This window comes from Emydura macquarii, unplaced genomic scaffold, assembly GCF_026122565.2.
Source record: "Emydura macquarii macquarii isolate MOO-44397 ecotype Brisbane River unplaced genomic scaffold, CSIRO-AGI_Emac_v2 contig_1483, whole genome shotgun sequence".
Taxonomy (NCBI): domain Eukaryota; kingdom Metazoa; phylum Chordata; order Testudines; family Chelidae; genus Emydura; species Emydura macquarii.
Window position 1 is genome coordinate 3,500,882 of NW_027131620.1, and position 27,831 is coordinate 3,528,712.

Here is a 27,831-nt window from a genome sequence, read left to right on the forward strand (position 1 = left end):
CGGCTGAGAGGCTGTTTCCGGTCCGGGGACGTGGCGTCGCCGGTGACGTCTTGCGCCCGCGCCTCCCCCGGAAGGCGGGCAGGGTGAGGGGTCGCGCGCTGGCTGCCTGGCTGGCGACGGGTCGGGTGTTGTGGCGGCGCTGGGTAGCGGCGGCGGCGGAGCAGATCCCTCCCCCCTCCCGCAGGCGGTAAACGGGGCCGGGCCCGAGATGGAGAGCGCGAGCCAGGGTACTGCTGCCGGGCCGCCATGTCGGGAGAGGGGGAGGGGAACCGGGCCGCGGGGGCGAGCTCGAGCTCGCGCAGGTGACGTCCCGCCCGGCTGGGTGGGTGCGGGGGGGCCCGGCCTCGGCTGAGGTGAAGCGGCGCCTGCTCCCGCGGTGGCCGGAGCCGGGCCGGGCCTGTCGGTGCGGGGAGCCGGGGGCTCGCTGCCCGGTGTCGGGGTGCCTGGCTGCTGGCGGGGGAGGGGCGGGCGCTCGGTCAGCTGCTGAGGAGGCGCTTGTCAGGCACCAGCCGCTCCTGATTCCTCTGTGGGGAGCCCCCCCCCCGGCCCGGAGGTGAGCCCCCTCCGTCGGCAGGAACGGTGGGGGGGAAGGCCCGCCCTAGTGCAATGTCTCCGACCGTACCCCCGTGTCTGTCACCGTCGGGTGTTGGCCGGGAACCCCGGAGACACTGTCCAGACGATCCTGGACGGGGCGAATCCGAGCCCAGCTCCGTTTGGAAGAGGGAAACCCTCCGACCTGTTACCCTTGGCCGTCTGTGTGAAAACTTACTTGCGGAGGGAGCCACCCCGCTTTTGAATAGAGCCAGGAATGGAGACTTCCCCTTGAAAAACACAACACAACACAAACTCTTCCTTTGGAAAACAGAAGAGGCGGGGCTGTAAACCGATGTATTTGCAATTCTCAGAATGAGGGCGGCTGACTCCATTCCTTGCAGTAATTATGACCTGACTTGCTGGGGTGACTTCAAAGCTTCTTGCCTCCCCGTATCAGCTGCAGTGTAGGGCATGCACTGCACCCAATGAGCATTTGAGGTCATGACACTTGTGAATGCAAGGGAAGCCTTCCCTTGAACACATTCTGTACATGAGAGATTCACTTAAAGCTAATTTAGGGGACATGCTGGCACAGATGTTCCCTGCAGGATGCACTCTCTCTCTGAGGTGTTACTGGTACTAGTTTGTAGTTAATTTCAGATCCAGATTTTTCCACTCCTGTGTAGAGATATGCACCCTGTGCTGCCTGTTTGTTCTGGCCTTATATAGTAGCAATGCATGTGCTCAGTGATTAATATTTTACTTTGGGACAAGGAGCTGTTAAAATATTTTTGACTAGTAAAGTTTTCTTCTGATACTTCTGAAAAATGCTTAGTCTTTTTGATTAGATGAGAACTTCATCTTCCTCTTCCCCTCCCTGGCACTTCCACTCTGCATGTACTGTGGAGCACATCTGCTTGCACGGAATGCTTTGCTTGCTACCTGCTTATTTTTTCTACATTCTGCTTCTTGTCTGTGACAGATATCAACCTTAACTCTCCCAACAAAGGTCTGTTGTCAGATACCATGACAGATGTACCTGTGGATAATGCTGCTAGTGCAAGGACCTCTGCACCCGAGGGGCTGACTGATGTTGAAGAAGAGGAGTTAAGAGCTGAGCTTGCCAAGGTAAAATGGCACTACCGTTTCTGTCTAGACTGTACCTCTATTTTGTTGATACTGGATGCTTAGTGATTAGTGTGAGTACTAGTGAGACACGGTACACCCAATTTGCAGATTAATAAGGTTTAACATTCAAGGTTTTTTATAGATATACTAAAATTAACTACAATATATTATGTTTATTAAGCCTGGAGAGCTAAGCAGTTACTTAGAAGGCTGTATATAGGAACGGCTTTTTTAGAGGCCCCGCCAAATTTTTTGGTTTGATGGACAGCAGTTTCCGTGGAGTTAGGGGTTGACAGAGCGCGCCCTTTTGTTTTTACTTTTGATTACATTTTATTTTTACTATGATAATTGGGGTGGTTAAAACAACATTCGGTGATAGGAGGGCCGGTGTAAAAATATGCCCCCAAACATTTAAAAACAACATATTGTTTCCATTACCGTTATTTATGTGCAGCTGCAAACATACATACTATATATTTTATCTTATTATACACCATAATATACAAAAACTAAAACATCTACAAAATTGCTCAATTAATTGTATTTATTTTTACTAACCAAAAAAATCATACTACAAAAATTAAAATAACCAAACAACTAAAACTATACTAAGCCTATAAAACAACCAAACAACTCAAATTACACTAAGCCTCCAACATATATCTGTGAGAACTAAAAGGGAGAAATGTAATTCCGTATACTGCAAGAAAGCATAAGGGACACTAAAGGTTTTAGACTTCAACATAACACCATTGTTGGTCTATTCTCTGGAATGCAAATCCATCACTCCACTGCTGAAGCATAAAAGTAACTACTAACTTTGTAGACTTTAACAATATGCTTTATTTCATGTTCTCTTTTCTTGTTTTGCTGCAGCCCTTAGCACCTTTCTCAGAGTTGTCCTGGTATCAAAGGTTACAAGGAAAATGGTTTTCCATAAACAAGCTAAACAAAAAGTCATTTAATTTCAAGCTTCATTCAGAATGACAAAACACTTTGCAAATAAGTGGAGTATGGGGGGGAACTAATTTTGGACTATTAGGACATGGAATTCCTTTTAATGTTCCTTCCCATTATAGGCAATGGTTTTGGATCTAAAAGCTTTAAAGATACTGTGGACTTGCAGACTTACACTCAAAGGTAAATAGGCAAATGATGAAGGTAACCTATTTAAATGTCAGGTCTGTAACTTGCACCTGAAACAAAACAGGAAGTGAGAGGTACAGATGTTTTCTTGTAGTTTCTGAACTCGCTGTAGAAACCCTATTCTGATTCTTTGACTTGAACTCAGTTTCAGTAATGCAAAGCAGTCCAGCTATACTGAGTTGTGGCTTGCTAGGATTTGTTTCCGTCTGCCTCCACCTGATATTTTCTGATACTTGTAGTTATGATGCCAAACGAGATTGGAAACCAGAAAATAACCCACAAGAATAGATGGATCTTTGTTCCTTAATAAAAACAAGGGGGCAGAATTAGAAACCATTTTCCTTGCATGCAGGATTCTGCAGTTTTTCAGATCTGTTAAGAGACTCTTCTGTTAACTGAGGATCCAGCCCTAGAAAAGGCTTCTGTGACTTTTTTGTAGCATTAATTGGTCAACAGGGTTATTTTTCTGGAAATTTTCCTAATTCAACCCTGAATTTTTTTTACTAGTGTCATACTAAAATTATCTAAAATACTCCAATCAAATTTAATTGATGTCTGTGGAATTTAGATTTCTTTTCACATATTGTTAGCAGAGATTCAGTGTATAAATATATCAGATTTATGTTGAGAGAGCTGTGAAAAGTTATTACCTATTTTTCCATGTGTTAACTACTCTATTAAAAGTTGTGATCAAACTCAATTTCTGTAACACTTAGACTTGCTTCCAACTGGGAACTTGCCTTGTAGGTGGAAGAGGAAATTGGTACCCTGCGCCAAGTACTGGCCGCCAAAGAGAGGCACTGTGGAGAGCTGAAGAGAAAACTGGGTTTGACCACTTTTGATGGGCTGAAGCAGAACCTGTCGAAAAGCTGGCATGATGTCCAAGTCTCCAATGCGTAGGTGTTCCCTGTGCCATAGGTTTCAGACATAAATATAACTCTCTGTAAAAAGCAGTTCCATCCCAATGAGGTTCCTCTATAACTTCCTTAGTGGAGAGAGTGTAAAGAAACTCATAATATTCACTTGTCATAGTAAAATGTGACTGCTAAGCAAAAAGTACCAGAAATCTAGCACTTCTGACTGCCTGGGAAATTATTTGGGTAAAGAATCTTCTAATGAGTGTATGTCATAGTTCAGAGGTTTGATAATTTGGAACAGTCATGAAGTAAGTACTTTCTTTTTAAAAGTTGAAATGTTAACAGAGGTGAAGAGAATCAAACTCTAATTCAGCTCTAAAATCTCAATGCTGTGACTGCCCCATTTATTGTATCCTAAATGGAATATCCATCCTGTGAGCTCAGGTGAATATTCCCTAATAGTTTTGCTATTAGAAAAGTTGCAGAGATCTCGCCTTTATTTAACTGAACAGTCTAACCTCTCTTATTTTTTTACGTTTGGAGATGCTGGAAGATGCTAGCTTCCAACTCAGTTGTCCAGAGGGAAGGGCACAGAGCATTTTTAATATGTAAAAGCCACAGTGTGCTCAATCCCTTTTTCAGGCCACCAGTTTTTGAGTCCTAGAGCACAGTGGTTCTCAAACCAGGGGTATGCGTACCCCTGGGGGTACGCAGGGGTCTTCCAGGACATACATCAACTCATCTAGATGTTTGCCTAGTTTTACAAAAGGCTACATAAAAAGCACTAGCAAAGTCAGTACAAACTAAAATTTCATACAGACAATGACTTGTTTATACTGCTCTACATATTTTGCACTGAAATGTAAGTACAATATTTATATTCCAATTGATTTATAATTAAATGGTAAAAATGAGAAAGTAAACAATTTTTCAATAATACTGTGCTGAGACACTTTTTTGTATTCTTGTCTGATTTTATAAGCAAGTAATTTTTAAGTGAGGTGAAACTTGGGGGTATGCAAGACAAATCAGACTCCTGAAAGTGGCATAGTAGTCTAGAAAGGTTGAGAACCACTGCTGTAGAAGACTGCACCCAGGAACAGAATATTATAAGACACCTACACTTCATGAAAAGAGTTGAGGTCATGGTTTAGGTTGGCTAATCAGTCATTCCAGACTGTCTAACTGGTACTACTAGTGTTGAGATGGAGAATTTTTCCTCTGTCTGGCAGTTTGAAGCATGTGTAAAAGAGGTGAGTTAAGAGCACCACGTTTGACTGCCATAGGAGTATGCTTAAGAGGGAAGGGAGGCTTTGCAAAGGAACACTATCCCACAGAAGTATTCTAATGTTGACTATAACCAGAGTCTGAACTGACTGACAATGCCATCGTTACTCCTGGATGAATTCTGTGCCTAAAAAATTCTGAGCAGAATATATTAAAATTCTGCAAAATTTTGTATATTTTATTTGTCAGAATAATACTATATAGTCTCACCAGTTTCAATTATTTTGGTAATTCAAAAAACTTGTCAGCAAGTATGTCTCTAGCAATACAGACAAAAAAGATTCCCCTAGGAGTAAAGAGTTAAACCCAGTTCTTGTTTTTTTGCCCCCTCTCCTACAGAGCCTAGCCATGGGGCCAGACGCCCATACCCCCACTTGCCCAGAGTCCAGCTGTGGGGCCCTTCTGGCCAAGACATCTGCACCCCATTCCCCTCAGAGCCCAGGGATCCAGAGGCAGAAACAGTCTGATGCAGGTCCCAGTCTTGTATGGTGTTTCCTGCATGTTGCCTCCTTCCTTCAGGGTATGCCAAGTACTGCAGCTGATCGGAACCTTCCAACTCTGTCCCACTCCACCTGGCAGTGTCTTCTACTAGGGAGCTGGGCTCTACTGGGCCTAGTGGCTGCAGGCAGCTCTGCAGTGTCAATTCTGCAGGGAAAAAGGAAATTCTGTGCAGAACATGAATTCTGCACAAATGCTGCATTACGCAGTGGTGCAGAATTCAACTAGGAGTATATCCTCTGAGAAAGAGCTTTCTTGCTCTACATCTTCCTACCCATTTCTTCTCCCCTCAGTCTCTGGTCCTTGGCTAGTTTCAACGTGAAACTTAAATCTCGGAAGTGTTGGCTTATCCTCATTAAAATGTTCCTACTTTAAAATATGATTCATCACCAGATTTTTTTATTTCTAGTTATGTGAAAACATCTGAGAAACTTGGAGAATGGAATGAGAAAGTGACACAGTCTGAGCTGTGAGTTCCTCTGGTCATGAGCATCACCTACTTGCTCCTCGCTCTGTTCTCCAACTGTACTGCTCCTTTTTCTTTTAGGCATTAAGGGGTTGATTGTGTGTTTGGGGCACGGTGAAACCATCTTCAAGGCTCTTGCTTATTCACAATGTACCTGACTTTCAGCCAAAGCATCTCTTGGTTGCAGTGATGATGGAAGCAAAAGATGTTGCTGTCATCTCCTTAGCTGTCTGTTGCCATAGCTGAAGGAAAATTCCAATCAGTTACCAGGCCACACTGAACATTTCATGCTTCATTTTTTGTAAAGAATTACTGTTGCCTGTCAAGCTAGCCCTTGCTAGGCAAAGTCTGAATTAAGTTCCATGCCGTATCAAACTGAACCTTACGTTTCCTGTTTTCAAGCTAACCTGTGCTTTCACTCCTAAAAAATCATAGCAAACAGTGTGCGGATTAGCTGACTGACTCCATCCTGCTGGCCATAAAGGTAGACAAGATGCTTGGATGTGTTCAGTGCTGGGAGGAATGAGGGCAAACAAACTTGGGCATGTATGTGTCAGCCGGACTTCCTGACAGTTTACAAATAAGGGCCTTTTGTTTGTCTTTTGGATACCTATATAGGTTGGAATGTTGTGAATCTTGGTGTAATGTTCAGTAGAATTTAAATTACTAGTAGCCAGTAGTTAGTACAATACCTTTCTTGCAATCTGGTCATTTGTCTTTAGATTTAGAATATTTTCATTAGTATTAGGCATTCATTGATCTTAGTTCTAAAATAATGTAGGTTATGCCGGGTAGTAGAACTTTTAGAGATTGAGATCTTGTAAGTTTTTTTTGGACTTCTGTAATTTCCTGTTAAAGATGAGGAGGTGGAGATGTAAGTTACATGACTTGCACAGGGTCATGCCACCACAGTATCAGAGCTGGAAATAGAATTCAAATTCCTGGTTCCTATGCTCAGTGCTATACAATGTTGCAGTGTAGTTGCTATGCAGAGGGGATGGAGTGGTTCCCCATAGGAGGCGGAGTGGCAGATTTTACAACTTCATTTGAACTGGCCTGTTGCCTTCTGAACTCTAATAGGTTGAGGGAGAGGGAAAGGCTATCGATCACGGGGGAATAGAACTTGTTTCCTATAACTTCAAGAAGCATTAGTGATGTGGACGGCCCAGGAAGGAGAGCATCTGTTATGAAAGCATTGGTACCTTTTCTAATTTCCGTTGTATTTGTAGATATCTTTCAGCCAGCAGCACACTGGACGACTGGAATGAAAAATTAACCCAATCAGAAGCGTGAGTGTCTTAACCTTTAGTGTAAACCAATTCTTTCAAATAAGCACATTGCCACTAACACTCTGTGACCCAAGCTAACAATTTTCTGCTTTTACTAGTCCCATAAAGTACTACCTGTAAAACTTTTCTATATTTACCCAATAAATACACATTGTGGAAGACAGCCTTTCATATTCAAATCACTAATGTGAATTCAAGTGTGGTCAGTAGTGACATCTTTACCCTCCAACATCTGTCCACTGAACTGTGAGAAATGAGTTGATTCATCCCGATTCTTGGTGGACAGACGTCCATATCGCTCTGACCATGTTCAGAGCTGGCACTGAGTTTGTCCGTCTCACCTGAAAAGCTGTGGAAGGAATAGAGACACAAAGCTATCAATACCTAGGTATAGTGAGGATTGAGATATAGTAATGGGTTGCAGTGGTGCAGCATGCACTTCTTTTTCCTATTTGGTATTTGATCTCAATCAACAGGGCTTTAGTTTCCAAGGCAGTCAGTATACCATTTTAAGAGCATCAAGTAAATATTAAAAGCTTACAAACTCCACAACTATTGTGTTCTGCCTATCAGTCTCAAATGGCTCTTTAGTCACTTTTCTGGTGTGAAACAATCCCTTCTTTGGATGGAGATTCCTCCTTTCTATGCTTTTTTTCTTGTTAGTGTCTTAGCAATGCTGCAGTAAAGTCTAGGTCTAACCTGTGAGTGTAACTCATGTTAAAGCAGATTGTTACATCTCACTCCTCAGGAATCCCAGTAACAACTGTCTTCTAAAGATAAACTTTGCTTAGCTTGCATAATAGCCTTGGTGCCTATCCTGGTATGGCCAAAATTGCCTGCTTGCATAGAAGCTTGACTGCTGGGTTTCTTACGTAATTTGTTTCCTTGTTTGGAGCTGTAGTCTAATTTAATATGCATTTTTTCCCTCTGCTTAGCTGCCTGAATAAATTCCTATCTGGAGTAAATGCTATCAGTATATTATAAAAATTATCCTTAGCCCTCAAACTTCCTATGAAATGGAGATTGCATTAAAAAATGTAAAAACATAAGAATGGCCATACTGGGTCAAACCAATGGCCTATCTAGTCCAGTATCCTGTCTTCTGACAGTGACCAATGCCAGGTGCTTCAGAGGGAATGAACAGAACAGGTGATCCATCCCTTGTTGCCCATTACCAGCTTCTGGCAATCAAGGCTTAGGAACACTTCAGAGAATAGTTTTGCATCCCTGTCCATCCTGGCTAATAGCTGTTGAATGAATTGAATGAAACCCCATGAATTTATCTAGTGTTTTGTTTTGTTTTTTAAACCCTGTTATAATCTTGGCCTTCACAACATCCTCTGGCAAAGAGTTCTGCAGGTTGACTGTGTGTTGTATGGAGAAATACTTCCATTTGTTCCTTTAAACCTGCTGCCTATTAATTTTGTTTGGTGACCCTTAGTTCTTGTGTTATGAGAAGGAGTAAATAACACTTCCTTATTTACTTTCTCCACACCAGTCATGATTTTATAGATCTCGATCATATCCCCTGTTAGTTGTCTCTTTTCTAAGAAGAAAAGTCCCAGTCTTATTAATCTCTCCTCATATGGAAGCTTTTCCATACCCCTAATCATTTTAGTTGCCCTTTTCTATTCCTTTTCCAATTCCAATAGATATTTTTTGAGATGAGATGACCAGATCTGCATGCAGTATTCAAGATGTGAGCATACCATGGATTTATAGAGAGGCAATACAATATTTTCTGTCTTATTATCTAGCCCTTTCCTAATGATGCCCAACATGGTTAGCTTTTTGACTGCCGCTGCACATTGAGTGGATGTTTTCAGAGAACTAGCCACAGTGATTCCAAGATCTTTTCTGAGTGGTAACAGCTAATTTAGACCACATCATTTTATATGTATAGTTGGGATTATGTTTTCCAATGTGCATTGCTTTCATTTATCAACATTGAATGTCATCTGCCATTTTGTTGCCCAGTCACCTAGTTTTGTAAAATCCCATTTGTAATGGACTACAGCTGAGTGGATTATGATAGGCAGATAAGATCTCCTTAATTTTCTTATTTTGATTAGATAATGGCAGATGTAGGTCATGGGTCACTCCTAGCTAAACTCCCTTCTGAACATCTTAGTATGGAATTCATTTCCTTTTCTGGTAACTTGAATTATAGTAACTGCCAGGGTGTGAGTGGCAGCATAAAGCCGGCTCCCGACAGGAGAGCAAATGGAAGTTTTTTCATTGTGTAATACAATGTGAACTGAGTGTAACTATCCACTACCATGAGGGTGGGGGATGCATCAGAATTTGTGAGTATGTGGGGTTTTACTTTCCAAGTAGACTGTTCACTTGCATTACAAAATGAGAGTAAATCCTGGCTGCTCTGTCCCTTGATGATATTGAGTACTGTTCTTTAAACACTAATTATTATGTTAGTCAGTTCTGAATAATTTTCTCTAGTAGCATTTAATTTGAGTTCACTCCATGGGTGTGTTCTCATGGAATAGAAACTTCCTGTTAGATCTGTTTCCTGACAGTCATTGATAACAAATTGCCAGAAAAGTACGGTAGGAAGACTGCCTGTTCAAGAGCTGTGTCTTTATGCCTAGAATAGTTTTCACATGCCAGTCTTCCTGCCTAGATTGGCACTAGAAAGAATATGTTTTGGCAGTTGAAATGCCAGCAAGCTAGACAGTGTTGTTGTAGTTGTGTTGGTCACAGTATATTAGAGAGAGAAGGTGGGTGAGATAATATTTTTTTTATTGGACTAGCCCCTGGTAGTGAGAGAGACAAACTTTTGCTTGTTTCTCACCAACAGAAGTTGATCCAATAAAAAATATCATCTGCCTTGTCTCTTTAGCAAGTTAGATGCAAATTTAAAATAGAGTGGGGAGGAATGAAAAGTGATATTCCTTGTGAATATCTGGGAAATCTAGGCATTCTGGGAAACGAGTACAGAATTCCCATTTCCTTAATCTAGGATTAAATAAATGCTAGTAGTGAGATTCAGGAAACACAAGGTTATTTTTCCTGTCAGGTTTCTTGGGATTTTTCTGCTGAGTAAGTAGTCATCTTCTGTTGTACTCTGTATGAACTGCTCAGCAGCATAATTTACAAGCTTCCTGATTGAACTGAAAACACGTATGACACTTCTAGTGCTTTTGAAGAGAAATCCTTTGTGCATTGTTGAGAGGCTTCTATTAGCTGTCATTCCTTGTTACAGAGCTTGGCTTGCCATCTAATCAAAGCATGCAATGCGGAGAGAGGGTAGAAGCCTGTACATTTGCCTGATGTGTACACGAGGCAGCTGGAGAAGATGGCAAAATCATTTAGGCAGATGAGAGAACTGTCACATGCAGATGTTTTGTGATCTCTGCATTCTCTGTGTCTGGCTGACACTGGTAGCTGGATGAGAGCAAGGTAGGTGATGTTCGTGGGAGAGCGAGGATTTTATGGGTCAAGGTATAGTGCCTTCCCCGTGCTGAAGGGATTTGTCCGAGAGGTATGCAGTTCAGAAGTGCTCTTACATCCTTGGTACTCCCGCATACCAATCTGACACATGTAAAACCACCTTTCTTCAGCAGCATATAGCAAGCAATTTGCAAGTCTGTTTTCTGGATCCATACCTCACTACAGTAGTGCGTGCTTTTGACTGGCAGAAAGCAATAGTCCAATGTGCTCTTCCCTTTACAACCACTTGCATGCTACATTAGCTGTGACTTGCAGCTGTCTTGCAGTGTCAGTTGCATGTAACATATTAGACCAGCTCTCCAGTAGTTCTTGCTTCCTGGTCACTTTGACTTGAGCTGTTAAGAACATCAAGGGCTCTCCAGATAGTAGTTCTCATATTTAAATAATTGATTTTAGGGGAGGAGGGGATGACAGCTATTTATAGAAGGGCCCTGTAGCCTAGAAATTGCTCCCCCTTCCTATTGATCTGACAATGACTGACTTTGATCCATTAGTACAGTGCAAGGCCATCTTTTTCTGGCTTGTGTGAAGTGTGGTGGTGCGTAACTGTGGGTCCATCTACCCTTTGAGCTGGGGTTGTAACTCCCAGCTCGTGACTAGCTCTGATTGAGGTAGTGTGCTAAAAATTAGAATGCAGCTGCAGCAGGAGGGGCTGGCTGCCCCGAGGGTCTGCCTGGCATCTTGGACAGGCACATACTCAGGGTGGGTAGCCCTTTGTACCTCTATTTTTAGTGCTTTAGCTTGTTCAGCGCTAGCACAGGTATTGCACCCCTAGCTCGAAGTGTAGATGTACCCTTACTTGAGTGAGAATGGAGTCTTGCTTGTCCCTGCTGAAGGCAGACTACTGAAATCATTCGTTAACTCTTTTGTCATAACAAAGTTTTAAGAGTGAAAATGTTCTTGTCCCTAGTTACTGTTTACTCTTGCATTTCTGTCAACATGGACAATGAAAACTAATGATGCCTCAAGCTTTTGTTAGTTGGATCTTCTTTCAGGTTCCTAATACTGCAGTGTTGGAAACCCAAACATTGCAGCATTACTTGTAAACTCCCTTTTTTAATCTTAAACATGTGGAATACTCCCAGTGCTCTCAATTTCATAAGAATTAAATATGGGCCAATTTAAGTTTCTTATGTGAAATATTGCATATGTGCCCAGTGCCATAATACAGATCTGTTTTAATATGTGCAACCTGCTATCCTAAATTGCATTGGAGCCTGGGGCCTCTCAATTTATGGGCACTTCTGGAGTCCAAAATGAATATGTGGTGTGATTCAGTTCTTGTCACAGTTACGTTGGATAGCACTACCCAACAGTCTGACAGCCTGCTCAGGGGAGAAGGTCAGTACCCAGGAGGGATGGGGACTGAATTCCTTGTATTCCAAGGAAGTTTTGGCTTTGCAGGCCAGATGTAAATTCATTAGCTGTAACAATACAAGACAGTCTGTGTTGAAGCTAATAGCATTCAGTACCTATCTCTCACCTTTAAATCATATAATTAATACCATTTCTTACAAAACAAGCTGTGCTGTGGAGAAAGATCAGGGAAGATCTGGAGGTTAGACACCCAAAAACCTGTTGATTTTTAGATCTTTGTTAGCTGAATTTGACAGGCATGCATTTGTTGGGACTGGGAATGAGGAACTAAAGCTAGTTGATTACTGAGCTTTGTAAAGCACAAGGGATATGCAGTAACTAGTGTAGTTCTAAATCAAGAAGCCTGTGCACGTTATAGAAGGTGGGTTGTTGGGTGTAAAAAAAGCATCATTTAAGAGGATTTCTTGGAATCTGGCTCAAAGTGCCATGGCGTTATCTCCCACACTCCCATCTGGAGAAGTTGAGATACAAAGAACTAAGTCAGCCTTAATTATCTACTTTGACTTGTTGCTTCTTGCTTTGGTATTTGAGGGATGTGAGAGTAGTGGATGACTCTTACATGTCCTGTTCCAAAATACTCTAGCATGGTTTATGTAAGAAGGATAACTTCAGGTTTAAATACTCAGGAGCCAGAAAACCCAGATTTAATTTACACTGAATGTGGTGATCTCTTTATGGGGCATGTAACTGATTCTTCCCCCTTCCCTCCCCCCCCCCCAATCCCCACTTCACCCCCAATCCCCACTTCACCCCCAAGTTGAAGTTTCTGTAGATCTAGATGCTAATTGTCAACCAAAGAGTCGCTTGGATATGATGCAGTTGTGCAACTGGCTTAGCAATTATTTTTTATACCTGTAGTCCCAAAGCATGGCTTGAAGGAAATAGGAAGGCTCTTAAGTGCCTGTTCTCTCCAATCCTCTTACAGACTTTTCAAATATGTGTAAAATCAAACTGATGTAAAGCTGTCCAAGACTTCTCATTTATCTGTGGCTAACGGTAACTGATGGGAAACTTCTCTAGCTATTGCTTCTAAGCTGCAGTTGCAAAAGTGATGCTCATTCTTGCAATTCTTATCTAGTTTGTAACATGTCAGTATTGCCAGTTTTTCTTCCATACTGAACACTGCAACAGAAATGCTTTTTCTTCCCTGAGGGCTGAAAGTTGATTTATCAGAACAATTACTCAATATTGAAGAGTGGCAATTTTTTCCTTAAAAGGATCAAAGGAAGAATGAGGAGCTAAGCAACTTAAAAATATCCAAACTGGAAATTTTGAAATGTTGACTGAAATATCCTATGTTAGCCAGATTTAATGATTAGAGAGAAACTAAAATCTGAAGTAAATGTGAAGAAATAAAGTTAAATCTACTTGCATTTTCTTGCTAAGATTCAAAGCTATAAGTACATGCGAGACCAGAAGAGTAGCTTTCAGCCATGTCAGCGCAACTCACTGCCCTAGTGCCCCTCTCTTTGCTTGGGCATCTTTTTCAGAATGCTGCGGGTGCTTCTCATTTTGCTGCTTGTAACATTTCCCCCTATTAACCTTCAGTTCAACATTTTTCTGCTTAGTTATAAGAAGACTCAGGAAACCCTTTCCCAGGCAGGACAGAAAACTTCAGCTGCCCTTTCCAATGTGGGCTCTGTTATCAGCCGGAAACTTGGTGACATGAGGTAAGATCTCTGTTCCACTTTCACTCTAGCACTGGAGTCCAGGGCTCACACAACGTTGGGGAATTAAACGTCTGGAATTCATGACTAGGTTTTTTCCATTTTCAATTCTGTACACTGTAGTTAATGGCAAAAAGCATCTGATACAGTTGTTTCATGTAACCCAATATATATCGCTCAGGTTTCAATACATAGTTTAGAAAAATATTTCTGGGCAGAGCTCCATCCTCAGGAATCCTTTCCACATCACTCACCCTAAGAGTGCTTGTGCTGAGAGATCTGTCTTTGGTGGTGTCTCTGTCGCTTTAATTTCAACGGTTCCCAGAACATTTAAGTAGCCGATTTTCTTGTTTCACAAACTGATAAAAATGTTGTCGTCTCCTGCGTACTGGGGAGAAGTACCATTGTTTCACTGCAGCTCATTGATCCTGCTTTAAGTAGCAGTGTTGAAAAGATTTGAGGAGAGCCCTTTCTGTTCTTCTGTGGGAAGATGGTGCTGTATTTTAACCCCAACATTAAAAATGAGAAAATGGTGTCTAGCTCTTCCGCCCCACAAGAGCTGTAGAGAACCTCAAGGTGGAAAAAACTGGACACGTAATATTATGCAATGAAAGTAATGTGCATCAGTTTTCTGATATATGGACAGTTAACATCTCTTGCTGATGGGCACAACTACCTAGCAGAGTGGTGGAGGGTGGAGGTGTGTTTAAGGGAAGGGACAAGTCCAGATATTTAGTACTAATATGGACCAGAACTTTTTTTCTTTTCATGTTCAGTGACTACAGAGATCACTGTAATATTCATTTTTAAACCCACTAATTTGGTGAAAGGGAAGAGGCGGAATCATTTAACGATCCACAAGCAATGTAACTTACCCCAAATTCTCATGTCTTTAGTTATAAAAGCTAATATTAGATTATTGCGTAGATTCTAGTCACTTGTATGAGCAACTGTACCAGGAAGGTTGCTAATGTTACACTATGCAGTGGAGAGCGTAGCTCCCTCGGGCAGCAGAAGGTGGCTTTAGAAACTGAGTAAGCCAATGATAATACTAGCCATTAGATCACAAAACCAATTATGTTTCTGCTGTCTTCCACTTAGAAATGAGGAATATTTAACCTTATAAATATCTTTAGTGAGTTTAGTGAGGTTGCTATAACCAATGAAATAATGCAAGTAAGGAAATGAGGCATTTCCAGCAATTCATGTGTGATCAACTCAGGATTTCAGTAAGTGCCATCTAGTGTTGGTTTGTTCTAGTTGTGCTGGTAGGAAGTAGCATTTAGTAAAACACCAATCTCAAAGGGACACTGACAAGGTAATCTAATTTATTTCTGAATTCCTTCAGCTAAACTATGAAAATGTGATGTTTCACTTTTTGCTAATCTTTATTAGCATTTCATTTGGCTTACATGGCTAAACTAATCAGTTTTTAGTTCTCTTGTACTCGCCCAATGCTTTTTGGGTTCATAGCTTTGCAAAGGGAAATTCTAAGTTAAAACAGTCTTCAGTGAACTAAGAGAACTCCTAGGCAACTTAAATTGACAATATCTCTAATTCAGATGCATCAAAGAAGTAGTGTTCAAATCTGGATAAGGTTTAGCCTTCGCTTCAGGTTCAAGGTCATCCTAGAACTAGGAGTTCAGACTGGTTTAGAAAAACCTCTAGATTGTAGCCACACTTTATCTGAAAAATTATCCCTTTGGCTTTGGGTGTGGAACTTGCTCTGATCTGAGTGCTCATATTGCACCCAGCAGTATGTTGTCTAATAGGGAAACCAAACTATAAGGGCAAATTTGAGTCAAGGGTTCAAAGGGAAATAATTCAAAGGTGTTCAGATGAGCAATTACAATCATAGCTCATCACTAAATATCATTAAGCCTGTGCTTGAGTATTAGTTGCTTTGGTCTCGCAAGGATGATTATTAAATGCAATCATATTTAGTCCAGAACTTTCATGCAAAACTAGTATCTCGTAATTGTAGCATGTAGTCCCCTCTGGGGATGAAGGGGAAAGGGTCATAGGATGACTTCATCTAGTGTTCTTAATCTCTTTAAATGTGTGTTAGTCCTAAAACAGTTAAATGGTGCATTTTTTGGAAAGCTGTACTTTGCATACAGGTTCAGTGCAAAAGCATGGCGATCATTAAGGTGTTTGCACCAATGTATTAGAACAGCAGAAACCCACTTAGTTCTGGCAGAGAATGGAGTGTCTTGCATGGGCCAAATGTAATGGGGAGAGAAGATCTGTTTGAAGTCTTCCAGACCATTAATGACAGTGTATGGAAAAGATATCCTGTAAAATGCATTGTTTAACTTTTTTTCTAGAGTTTTTTTGCAGGACACTAACTCTTACTCTGGACTCTGCATACACTAGTTGCCTAATTTATTAAACAATTTTTTTTTTTTTTTTTTTTTTGGTAAAAAAAAAAAAAAAAAAAAAAAGGCTCTGTCTTAAACATGACATTTCACTAACATTTAGATTGGGCAGTTTCTTCATCACAGCTCTCATTCTTCCCAGAGATTCGCCTTTTCCTCTGTGGCTGGAAGTATCCAGGTGGTAAGCATTTGATGTAATCTCTGATCACATAGTACTGGATATTCCAAATTTATTCACTGAGTTGCACATGGCATTCCCGGAGTAGCACATATTGGTGCACATCTTCAGAAGCACTCAGCTTGTATGAGTTGGGCAGAGAATTAGTTCAGTTTCTAACCTTTCTACTGTTTGACTCATCTTTCCCAGTAACTGTCCTGCATTTTGTATAAATCTTTTCTTTCTCTGATTTATTTTAAGGCAGTAGCAGACTGAAAAGGGCAAATTAAGCAAATTAGTAAATGTGGGGTCTACGAAACCTTTCAGAATACTGTAACCAAACACCGTGGCAGTGGCAAAGGTGTGTGAAGTCTGTCCCCTCCAAGCCCAGTCACTTCACAGTCTAAATGGGAGCATTTCTGCTACCTCTAATCTGGCATGACCAAACCAAATGCAGACAAAACTGCTTGTTCAGCAATGTCAGCGTGTTTAGTTCTCCATTTAGCTCGTAGCCTTAAATTTCCTAGAACAATGCCAGTGTGTCCACATTAAAATACACAGGCTGTGTAGTATGAATTCAGCAAGAAAAATTAATAGAAAAAGGTACACTAATTGTAATTAATATTGAAGAAACTCCTGAATTTCCTGTCTAACCATGCAGCACTAACATTGTAAAAACACCCTACATTAATGCAGTTAACACTTTGTCTTCCAAGAAAGAAGTCGTGGGTCTGTGAGCAACTTCTCTGTCAGAAATCTATAATGTCAGTCAAAGGCATTACTAAATAACTCAGCAGGATATGCTGTAGATTTATGGCCCTATAGTGGAAAACTAATGAAAGTAACCTTTGCTGCTTTCCCTTGAAGATTTAATAAGTCCTTCTTCCAGTCTTCCTCTGTTCTGTGTGTAAACTTATATTGCTCTCTTTCTGTACTTCTCTGCTGTCTTCAAGAAAAAAAATATGATCCTGGGACTTCCAATACAGATTAAATTGATTTTTGGAGCAAAATCTTCAATAGCAACATTTCCTCCAAATAGAACTGTAAACTGTTGGTAGCAGTGATGTGATCAGAGATTACAGTGAGTGAAGTCAATTTGTTGTAGTGAGCAGTTTTCCTCCAAATGGGTGAGATGTTGTTTGTTTTCAATGAATCTCAGTGCTAGCCTTTAACTGTAATTGCTTGTTAGAGTGCTCCTGTGGCTTTCTCTGATTATGTCCCTTCACACTGAATTTTTATAAGAAAAGGATCCAGCCATTTATTTTTCCATCTGCTGGAAGTGTTGAGATAACAGAAGGGGACACTGCAGGCTGTTTATCGTCAGCCTTCGTTAGCTGCTGAAAAATGCTAGAAAGGGGTAATGACTTGGAGAGAAACAACTTAAACGTGCAAAATGCTTGGTCACAATTCTCTTGTAAAACACTTTGCCACTGTAGAATCAAAATAAATTGTGTTGGTAGACATCTCCAGTACATCAATTAGTTACCATGCATTGCTGGATTGTCTCAAAATCTAATAGCTTATACACAGCCAACTTCAAGTACCACAGAATGAGTACAGATGCTGCTAGTTACTCTGCTACATCTCCCCTAGCCCCTTAATCTCTGAGACTAGTCCATATGGTGGCTGGTTAATTAGTGGGAGTGGGTGTTTTGCAAGTCTTGTACAGTGTTGCTGTTAAAGCTAAAAAATCTTAACCAGTTTAGCTTTCTCTGTGATTTCTTCCTTCTCAGTTGATGCAGATCTAATGTACAGGCGTAGGCAGTCTTACTTCACAGTATTTTACTGTAGTGTATGATTCCCGTAAACTAAATCTTAATGGAATGCCTTCTTCCTCATTAGAGAGGATAACTTTTAGAATGTAGATTTTCTTACATACATTTCATTTCAATCTTTGAAGGAGGCGACTGTAGCTACTACTACAAGCATACTGATTGTTAAATGTTATCTTGAGTTGACTATGGCTGGCTGCGGATAGCTCCTGAATTTACATATTCTGGAGACATTTTATCAAAGAAGAAGGGCTACAATAAGCACCGGTGGATCTTCAAAAGTTTACTTTCAGGTGCTAAGCTGGCTGAGCTGTGCTTGTGGTAATACATACAGTGTTGGTGTGTGGTGCATGAGTTTTTGTATATTGTTCAAGTTAATAATCTTTTTACAGGAACGAGTTGTAGAAACTCTTAACGTTCAAACATACCAATAGACAATGTTTTGGGTCTGGCTGTAGCTGTTGAAGAGTTGACCTGCATGTGTTTGGGGCGAAACCACAAAACATGACTGACTTCTTGGGCTTTGGTACAGCCAAAGCCCTTTGTTTTCCATGGCAAACTTTATCTAAAGTATGTAGTGAGACTACTTAGTTTCTGTTGCACTATGGTACTGCAAAGATGAAGCTCTGGCAGCTATATTTAAATAAACGGAAATGGAAAGAACGCAGAGTAGCCACAGCAGTGTTTCTTTGTAAATTGGTTTTATACCATCTCCATGTTCTCATCCTGTGTTAAGCTCTTGTATTTGCAACATGTAACCATTGTAGAAGCTGTCACAGGCATGGGTGGGGTAGATTAGTCTTGGCAGCTGGGTAGGGTGTAGTTGTGACTTGGCTCTCAAGAATGGGTGGAAGGCAGTTTGGGATTGTGATTTAAGTGATAATAAGGATAAACAGTTCTTGTCATTATGCCTCCACCAGCCATGTCTGCAGACTCAGGAAGAAAAGAGTTCCCTGGCTTTCATTTATTTCCTGGAAGTAGTGTTCACAACAGCAGCACTAGCAATACTTAATTTAAATGAAAGCTCAGGGTGTAGCCACTCTAGGAGGAAAAAGGTGGGGTTTTATCATATTTGCTAACCCTTGGGAAAATCCTAGCATGAACAATACATGGGTTAAAATCTTTTTTCCTAATGAAGACAAGGCTTGAGTGTGTGAACACAGCTCTGTGGCGGAGATGACATTCCATGGTGCTGGAACATTCAGTGCCCTGGCTGCAACTTCTTACTGCAGACACTGCCATTGTTGATCTTTGCAAAACTTTATACCTCAGTTCACACAATATAAGATCGTAGGATGAGAAATCTTTCTTGGGTGGCTTTCTTAATTCCATTTGCATCAGATTTCGTCGTAGATAGGTGGGTTTGCTGTCTGAGGCATTTGAATGCAAGACTTATGGGCAGCTAAGCGGGGAAGTCAGTTGGACACTGGGGCTGAACTAACATGTCACTTTTCTTTCCTGTTGCTGCCATGGGTTCTTCCAGGGCTCATCCCTTCTCCCATTCCTTTAGGTAAGACCCTTTCCAGGGATGCTAAAAGAGGAGGCTTGTTTTTTTTGCTAATCTTTCCAGGGGGCACTGCAGACTTAGAGCTGACCATGTAGGGCCCATCTGCACAGCTAATACAGATGAGTTAGGGAACTTGGTTGCAACAGATGCCCCTCTACTGGCTTTACAATGCAATTGCAATTGGTAGAGAGGGTTGAACATAAATTGCAGTGCTGTCCCCTGACTTGGTCGTATTTCAGAGCAGTGCCATACTTAGGCTTACTGCATGGTTCTTATACCTCTCCCTGTTTCTCCTAAATTCTGGGAATATCTTGCTTCTGAACAAGTTAACCTAAAGAAACCTCTTAATATTAGATAGATTAACAGACTAACTTGGTACAAGAAAGCCAGTCATGCACCCTCTCAACTCTTACTGTGTGGTGCCTATGCAACATCTCTTCTCTTTGAAATAAAAATAATCTAGTCCTTGGTCGTGGGCCAAATGCCTCTGTCTTGGTACTCTTGGGCGTAGTGTGGTGTTGAAAAAGCTTTTCCTAAATTAAACTTTTATGTGGGAGGTTTGGCTCTTTGTACTGACATAAGCAAATCTGTCAGCAATGGAAGCACAAAGCCTGTAAACAGCATTCACTCTGTCCAGACCTTGCATTCTTCAGTTAAAGATGCTCAGGCTAACTATCTTATGATTAAAAAACTGGTTTGAGCTGCAGTGTGTCAAAGGGTGAGAGGAGAAGGGGATTTTGTGGCTTACTTTAATTGCCTCAGCTATTTGCAGAGGCCTTAATGTTGTTGGGTACAGTAAGTGTTTGGACATTGGCAGCATGTGTGGTTAGGTCTTGCACAATGTCTGTTTGAATTGTCTGTTAACTCTTCCTTCTCCACTTTTAATGCTTCCGAGTAGCAGTTATTCCATTCGCCATTCGATAAGCATGCCAGCAATGAGGTAACGTAGCAAATGTCTATAAAAATGGGGTGGGTGGGCAATGTAGCTAATTCCAGCCGACTTTCAGGGACTTTAAATTCAGCTTCCATCTTGTGTGTTTGGGACTATTTTCTTTCATTGACCTCTAATGTGCATTGTGGGGTAATGTCTCCTGCAGCCTCAGTAGTTCAGGGTTTTGAGGCCCGTTGCATAGATTTGTAAGCTTTTTAGTGGCTATGTTAGACTCTCTCCTAATGAGGACTTAAGTGAAGTGTTGTAACCCTGCCAAAATTCAAACTGGAATCTTATGGCTATCCAGGGTCCTGAAAGAGAATTATGACCCTTTTGATAGAATTGCAGTGCAGGTGTAACTAGCAGTGCAGATGAGGTCTCTGGCTCTCCCGCTGTATCCCTGGTTTACAAGCTAATGGTCCGGCAGGCCAAAATACCCTGACTATTGCAGTAGAACAGTGTTTTCCTTGTGTGGTAAAATCAGAGCAGTGTAGGGCTGGAAGGGACCTCAGGAGGTCACATAGTCCATCCCTCTGTACTAAGACGGGACCAAGTATAGGTACACCTGTTAAATATCTCCAACAGCAGAGATTCCACAACCTCCCCATTTAACCTATTCCAGAACTTAACTACTCTTATGATCGATAGCTACTGAAGAAATTATAAACTGATTAACAAGTCTGGCTTCTCTTTACAATAAAATGTGTAATTGGAAGCTCTGATTTTAACTTGGAAGAAAAATGTTCCCTTAGGCCTCCTCTGCATGTGTTTATTTTTGTTTGGGACAATATAACTTCCTTGAACAAAAATATGTCCTTGTCTTCAGCTTCATGGGAGGTAGTAATACAAATCCTTTCCCCACTTAACTGAATCTCCACAAAGATGAGATGCTTAATCCTGAAGTTTATAAGTCAAAATTAACTTTAAAGCTGCTGCAACTCATTGTCTAGTAAAAATTTAAAACTTCAGAATCTGGTGTAAATTGTAATCCCCATGCACTCAGACTGGGATGAATGGACTATATAATGGGATAGAGCTGGGCAAAGATTGCAAAACCGTTTCCATTTGTTGAGATTTTTAGATGAGTGTTGCTTTGGTTATACTCACACCTTTTGCACTTCTGGCAAACTCAAGTAGGTAAGTTTGTTGTGTGGGTGCAAATGTTCAAAATGAGTCTTATACGCAAGTATGTCTAGGAACAGAAACTGAGTTCTGTTCTCAAGTGAATGTTTGCGCTAGACAAGCTTGCGTGTGCAGCAATCCTTCAAGTGAACAATTGCTCATGATGTATTTGCTAAATCATATCTTTTCATTACAAAATACTCCTGCAACATTCGTGATCGTTCGGCAAGCACGCTAAATTTCTCAAACAACGGATTAAATGTATTTGCTCACCTCTAAGGTTCAGTTTGCGTACCACAGGGTACAAGTCACTCCCACTGACATAAGTGACTTCTGTCCTGTGGTCAAAGAATAGAGGCCCAGGTGTTCTGGTTGGATTATAGCCCTCAACGTTCCTTTCATCTCTTGCCCTCAGGACAAGCCCTTCCTTTTCAATCAAATAATGTAGGAAGCTGAATGACTTTTTTTAAGTCTGTCTAATATGTTTAGCTGTCCCTTTGGACTAAAAACATATCTTTCTTACAAAATGGCGTACCCAGTCCTTTGTTTATAAGGCTTTTCCCTTCAACCTAATCTGTAACCCGTTGATTCATAGCGGAACTCAGTCTGTCTTAGGTTTTTAGCTTAAGTGTCCTGTATTCAAACAATGGGGAAAATAAAATGTGGTATAAATATCTACCTTCCAGACTTGCTGTATAGCATGTCTAATGCAGTTGGCTAGTTAGAGATAGTGAATCCTAACTTGCAGGGAGACGGCAAGATCACCTGAGTGATAACTGAATTGGGCATGTTCTGGGTGGTGGTTCTCTGACATTTGAATGGCTAAGGAGCTTTCACAGGCCCCAGTTACAACATATTGCTTGATGATGTTCTCAGCCTGTGCAAACTGAAAACCAGTTGTTCCTGTAGCTTACCTCTTTTGACTTTACACTGCCTTTTTCCCTTCAAGGAACTCTGCAACCTTCAAGTCATTTGAAGACCGAGTTGGGACCATAAAGGTAACTGGTTTTTTCCTGTTGTTAAACTCCCACTTATATGGATGCTAAGCAAATCCCCGTGCCAGAGAGTCTCTGTGAAAGTAGCTTAAAACTGTCAAAGGGGCACTAGTGCTTACGGAGAACTTTCGGGGTAAATGGTACTTCGGAGTCCCTGTTCTTAAGAGTGTGCAGTCTCTAAGATTAATAAATGGTAATAGTTTGGGGCAGGGGACAATAACTGTACTGTATGTCCGTATACCCCTTGGAAAAGTGGTAACTGTTTGCACTGAGGACACAAGACCAGTGTCATTCTCTTGTCATCTTCAACAACTTCTCTTCCTTTTGCAGTCCAAAGTGGTTGGCGGCAGGGAGAACAGCACTGACCTCCGGTCCCCTACAGGCTCTGACGACAAGCCCCCGCAGGACAGCGCTCCTTTCTAACCCCACGGGTGGCTTTTTGCACGGCTGTGCCCAACTGCAGGAGCTCCCCAGTGCTTCACAACAGCAACAACGTGCAAATAAAGGAAGGGGGCAGCTCCCATTCTGAAGAGAAGAATCCATAATCCATACATAGACATTGCTGCTGGATTCAAGTCAAATAAAAACAACACTTTGTACACCAATATTTTACACTAAAGTTTGTAGATGAAATGTATCACTGTGCTGTCCTTTTGGGAGAGCAGTTAAAATGGAGTTTACTCCAAATAGGCCAGAAATATCCTTTCTGGTGCCAAAAGCCTGCATTTCTCACTCGGTGATAAGTTCTTTGAGTAGGCAGACTTTTTCTTTGGGCAGGGTGGGCAGGGCAATTATGGAGGAAGCCAACTGCACTGGAAACATAAATCTTCAATTTCTGGCGACATCCCTTTGTTCTAAATTATTTATGAAGAGAAGTAGTTGGTCATCTCTTTCCAGTCTCCCTCCCACTACCACAGAGGTTCAGAGGTCAGAAAGGTGTTGAAAAGCTTCCTGCTCTCATTTAGATGAAAATGGGGTAAACGGTCACTTTCTCTGTGCTCCCAAAAAGGAAACTGTATAGCAGCTGCCTAGTTGTTACACTAACGCTCTAGCTTTAACAGAACTAAAATCTTTATTTTTAAATGCAATGAATTTCAAAAATAAAAGCTAAGTGAGAAAGCTCTAGCATCATATAGCGAAATAATACCTTGGACTCTGAAGCTGAATCGCAAGCCTTACATCACCTTATGCTTTACTTGTTTATAATCTTTTTATATAGAGAGAAATGTGAGGGTTACAAAGTTGGGGTTTGAGCACTGGAGTTTTGCATCATACAATAGTAGCTGCATGCCTATGTGCCAGTTATTGTGTTCATATCAGTGATGCACTCTGTTGCCTGAGTGTATAAAACTTGCTTCTCTGTTCTTGGGTTTACACCTTCATCCTTTAAGGAAGAAGCTTTGAAGGCAGCTAGCAATGTGGCCAGATTAGAAACGGACAAAGCTCTGTCTCTAGCAATATGGGCACTGTACTGGAGAATCCCTTCTTTACCCTGCCGTTGTACAGGCTGATTGTACATTCTCTTGGCTAATATCTCCCCACATGATCTTTGTTTACAATATTTGCAGAGAATCCTGGAAACTAATTTATTCCTCAAGTGTCTGGATGTTATGCTATTCTGATGTCCAACACTATCACTCAGGAGCTGTAGAATTAAAGGTTACCCTATGGTGGCCTGATCTTATTCTAGACAGAGGTGCCTCCACATAAAAACCTAGAGTAAGCAATTCTGTGCCTTAGAGGCTAAGTGGGACTTACTCAGGTCTTTAGATTTGCTTACATACATATCAAAGTAGTTTCTGTGGTTTGAGTCCCTCTAGGGTAACCATCTTTTTTTTGAGGGGGCGGCCCTTCTCTAGAGAAGCAAGTTTTGACATTTGTATCTGCTGATCATAAACCTCAATACTCACCCCAGTTCCCCCATTTTGCAGGTGTTGTGGGGGATGCATACTATGAAAAATTAGAAGGCAGATGTGATAGGAAATAGGTGGAGTGTAGAGTGTTATTTACCGGGGTTTACTGTTTGTGGCTGAACTAGCCCTCAGTGTGGGGAAACAGTGTCAATTAAATGGGGGACTACTGGAGCTTAGATATTGAACTGTTGCTCTCTACAGATGAATATTGGGGAAATTTGTCAATAAAGCTTTCCTTTGGGAAACAAATTGAGTGAATGTTTTGTCCTGCATTTATACTTTAGCTTAAAAATCTAAATCAGTAAGTGCAAAGGTTATGAACCCATCAAGGGAAATTTCCAACTAGCAGAGTATTTGTGAGAGGGAGGCCTAAACTGGTGACTTCTGCGTAATGCATGTCATTGTGGCCACTGGAAGCCTCTGTATGTGCTATGCTTCTGCTGAGAAACTGGTACCTCTGGTCTAGCACTTCACTTACAGCAGCCACAAGCGAACATCCGTCTATAGACAAAGTATGCTCCCTTAAACTTTTATGCAAAAGTAACTGAAGATGGGAAATGTGCATACAACATGAAATTGGAGGACCTGGTCACTGTCAAGTGGAGAAACTGGAACCAAAAGGACCTTGATGGAACGAGAGTATGAGCTGACAATTTCATTAGGCAACGAACGAGCAGAAATGAGCTCAGTACATGGTATCATCTGAGACACAGAACAGAAAATACTTTCTGCAAAAGCAAAGTAGGTACCAAAGCAGGAAAAATCACTCTAGTACAACTTTCTGAAAACTTGGGCCTAGTTTTGGCAAGGGAAAAGGTGCAGGAGCATGAAGGATGCTAGTGCTGCATTAAAAATAACATGTAAAAATGGGGAGCACCTGTCTAAAGAAGGCAAACGCTGTAAGCGATGCTGGCAAGCTGTTAAAAAGCTGCCGGCCAAAAAGTGAGTCAGGGGAGAGTGAACCCCAGGCTAGTTCTTCAGAAAGGTCAGATCACGCTCACACCCTTTGCTGCCTTCAGGTGTCCTCGGGTGTTTCGTCGTTCCCTGTAGGAATAGTTTAGCATGGAGAGATTTTAACTTTCTCTTCCTGTTCTTGCCACTGAAATGAGCCAGAGTAACCATAGTTAACCTGCTGTACACCCCACTGCCTAAAAAGCCCCCATTTTCATTCTTAAACAGCTAGGTCTCGAATGAAAACACATTGCATGCAACTGGCCTACTAGGGCTGTAGCATTGTCACTACACAGGGAGTCTCAGTTGTTTCTCATCCTAGCCATTGATTCATCATTGTCCATCTCGTCTGCTCGTGGGAATTTATCTCAAACACAACAGTGCTCTGCTAGAAACGTGCACTAAAGATTAATTGAACTTGGCTTTAAGCTTCGTTCCAACAATTCTTCTTCCTTATTTTGAGCTTCTGTCCCATATTTGAGCTTTGGTGGCAGCAATTCGGGAAGAAGTTGTTCAAACCTGAGGAACCTGGAATATGGCAAAGTGGCAGCTGAAACATGGGATTACATTTTCAGCATGATAATGGAAACTACATCGATGGTCATGAGTGACTTAAGCAGTGCAAGGGAAGGGGAAATTCTGAGTACGTGGCCTGGGCTGGAAGTACCCCAAGGCTCTGCAGCCTGAAAACGATGGCTATGGAGTCAACATGTTGCAGGGAAAGACAGCAGAGCTCTGTAGCCTCATCATAGGGAAACATTTTCTCCTTGCAGAGAGCAGCCAGGTGGCTGAACTGGAGACTTGTTTGCTGACAACCAAAGCTATTGGTTTTTGTTTTTATTTTATTTTTTTTTACTGCCTGACTTCCAAACATGAGGCCACCTACTACCATGGATCCAGGCATGCAGCTCCCAGTGCCGTCGACGTGAGTTGTGAGAGAGGGTCGTGGGCATAATATTGTTGAAAGCACTTCACTCTGCAGACGCTGGAGGCTTTTGTGGTGTAGAAAAGGTGGGTGGAGGGGTGATCCAGAGCACTGACTCTGTTTTCAGTTTAAGTAGATGGTGGCACAACCAGCTGTACCTAGCATGAAAGAGTAAGAATGTCAGCATGTGTTGTCAGAGGTGGGTCTGACCTGCCCAGAATGGAGTCCACGTAGTGGATTTGGGGTTGGATCCTGTTTGTTTGTCACTGTTTGTATCTGAACTGGTGACCGGCTGCTACATAATGCAGTGCCCTCTCTCTCCTTCCTCCTAGGGTCAGGCACAGCTTTCCCCACTGCTCTTCGATGTCTTTTTGAATTGGTGGTACTTTGAGGAAATATGCACTTCCTTGTATTTTGGACACTGGAGTAGAAAGAGCCTCTCTGTTGCAGTGGGTGCCTGGTCTCATTCATCTCTTCTCACTTGGTCCCATTAGAGGAAGGGGACCGCTCTCAATGAGCAAGATTTGACCTATTCTCTCAAGTTCTCTCTGTCACCACTTAGACATGAACTATTAATATGTCTTTCTCATCCAAGGTCAGGCAGAGGACTTGTCAGTCCCCTGCATGTAACCTTTCAGGCTGAGCAGCAAGGGAAGGATGTTTGCTTTTCCACAGCTGTTAACTCCAGGGTTATAGCTGAAGACATTTTATGGCAAGGCTGGGCTGTCAAGTGAGGGTCGGAGGTAGGTTCCAAGCAGAGAGTAGACCCCCAGAGGTGCTAGCACTGATGGGAGAAAAGATTTTTTTTGTGTTTGTACAATACCTTCCACCAAAGGATCTTAAAGTGCTTTACAAACATTAACAAACAATACCGGAGTCATGAGGAAACGGTCCTCATTTTGCAGAAGAGGAAATGGGAGTGAGGGCCACATCTTTAAAGGTATCTAGGCACCTGACTCCTATTGATTTCAGTGTTAGTTATGCACCTAGTTACCTTTAAAGCTCTGACCCTGAGAGGTTAAGTACCCTCTCCAAGACCACATACAGCTACCCTATTACCACCGTAGTGCTAGCTGCACCTTTGCCTCCTTTCTGGTCTATGTGCACCCCCTAAGGGACAGGCTTCATAGTTGCATGCCCTGGGGAGGGAGTGTGCAATCTCCTACTTTTAGACCGGGTCCTAGGCTACCGCACCCTATGTACTAACTTTGCTTACTAAGTAGGTCTGACTAGGTGTGGTACCTGTAGTCTTTTCCTGGGCTAGTCTGTGACCAGTGGTATTTACTGACAAAAGTCTTAAAACCACAGTCTTGTTTGAACAGTAGGAACAAAGCATTTAGAGAGAGGGTTTTGGAACACAACTTACACGTCTATCATATATAAAGACATACCTCCCCTGCTGGCAGCGTAGGCTTCCCTAAATTCTTCATACCTGTCCTCCCCCTGCCAGGACCTCTGTGTCA

At 41.8% G+C, this 27,831-nt stretch overlaps 1 protein-coding gene across 8 annotated transcripts; it reads left to right on the top strand.

The window, feature by feature from the left end:
• Nucleotides 1-24,741, top strand: TPD52L2 (TPD52 like 2). 8 transcript variants are annotated; one of them, XM_067554061.1, is made up of 9 exons: nt 1-83; nt 1,517-1,662; nt 3,556-3,704; nt 7,146-7,205; nt 13,619-13,720; nt 19,508-19,534; nt 20,430-20,471; nt 22,534-22,582; nt 22,910-24,741. In XM_067554061.1, the coding sequence occupies exons 2-9, from the start codon at nt 1,561-1,563 to the stop codon at nt 23,000-23,002; spliced, it is 624 nt and encodes a 207-aa protein (XP_067410162.1). In that variant the 5' UTR covers nt 1-83; nt 1,517-1,560; the 3' UTR covers nt 23,003-24,741. The 8 variants fall into 8 exon arrangements, with proteins under 8 accessions (XP_067410162.1, XP_067410159.1, XP_067410158.1 ...); XM_067554058.1 differs by lacking the exons at nt 1-83; nt 7,146-7,205 and adding exons at nt 90-227; nt 5,860-5,919; XM_067554057.1 differs by lacking the exon at nt 1-83 and adding an exon at nt 90-227.
• Nucleotides 24,742-27,831: the final 3,090 nt, after the last annotated feature.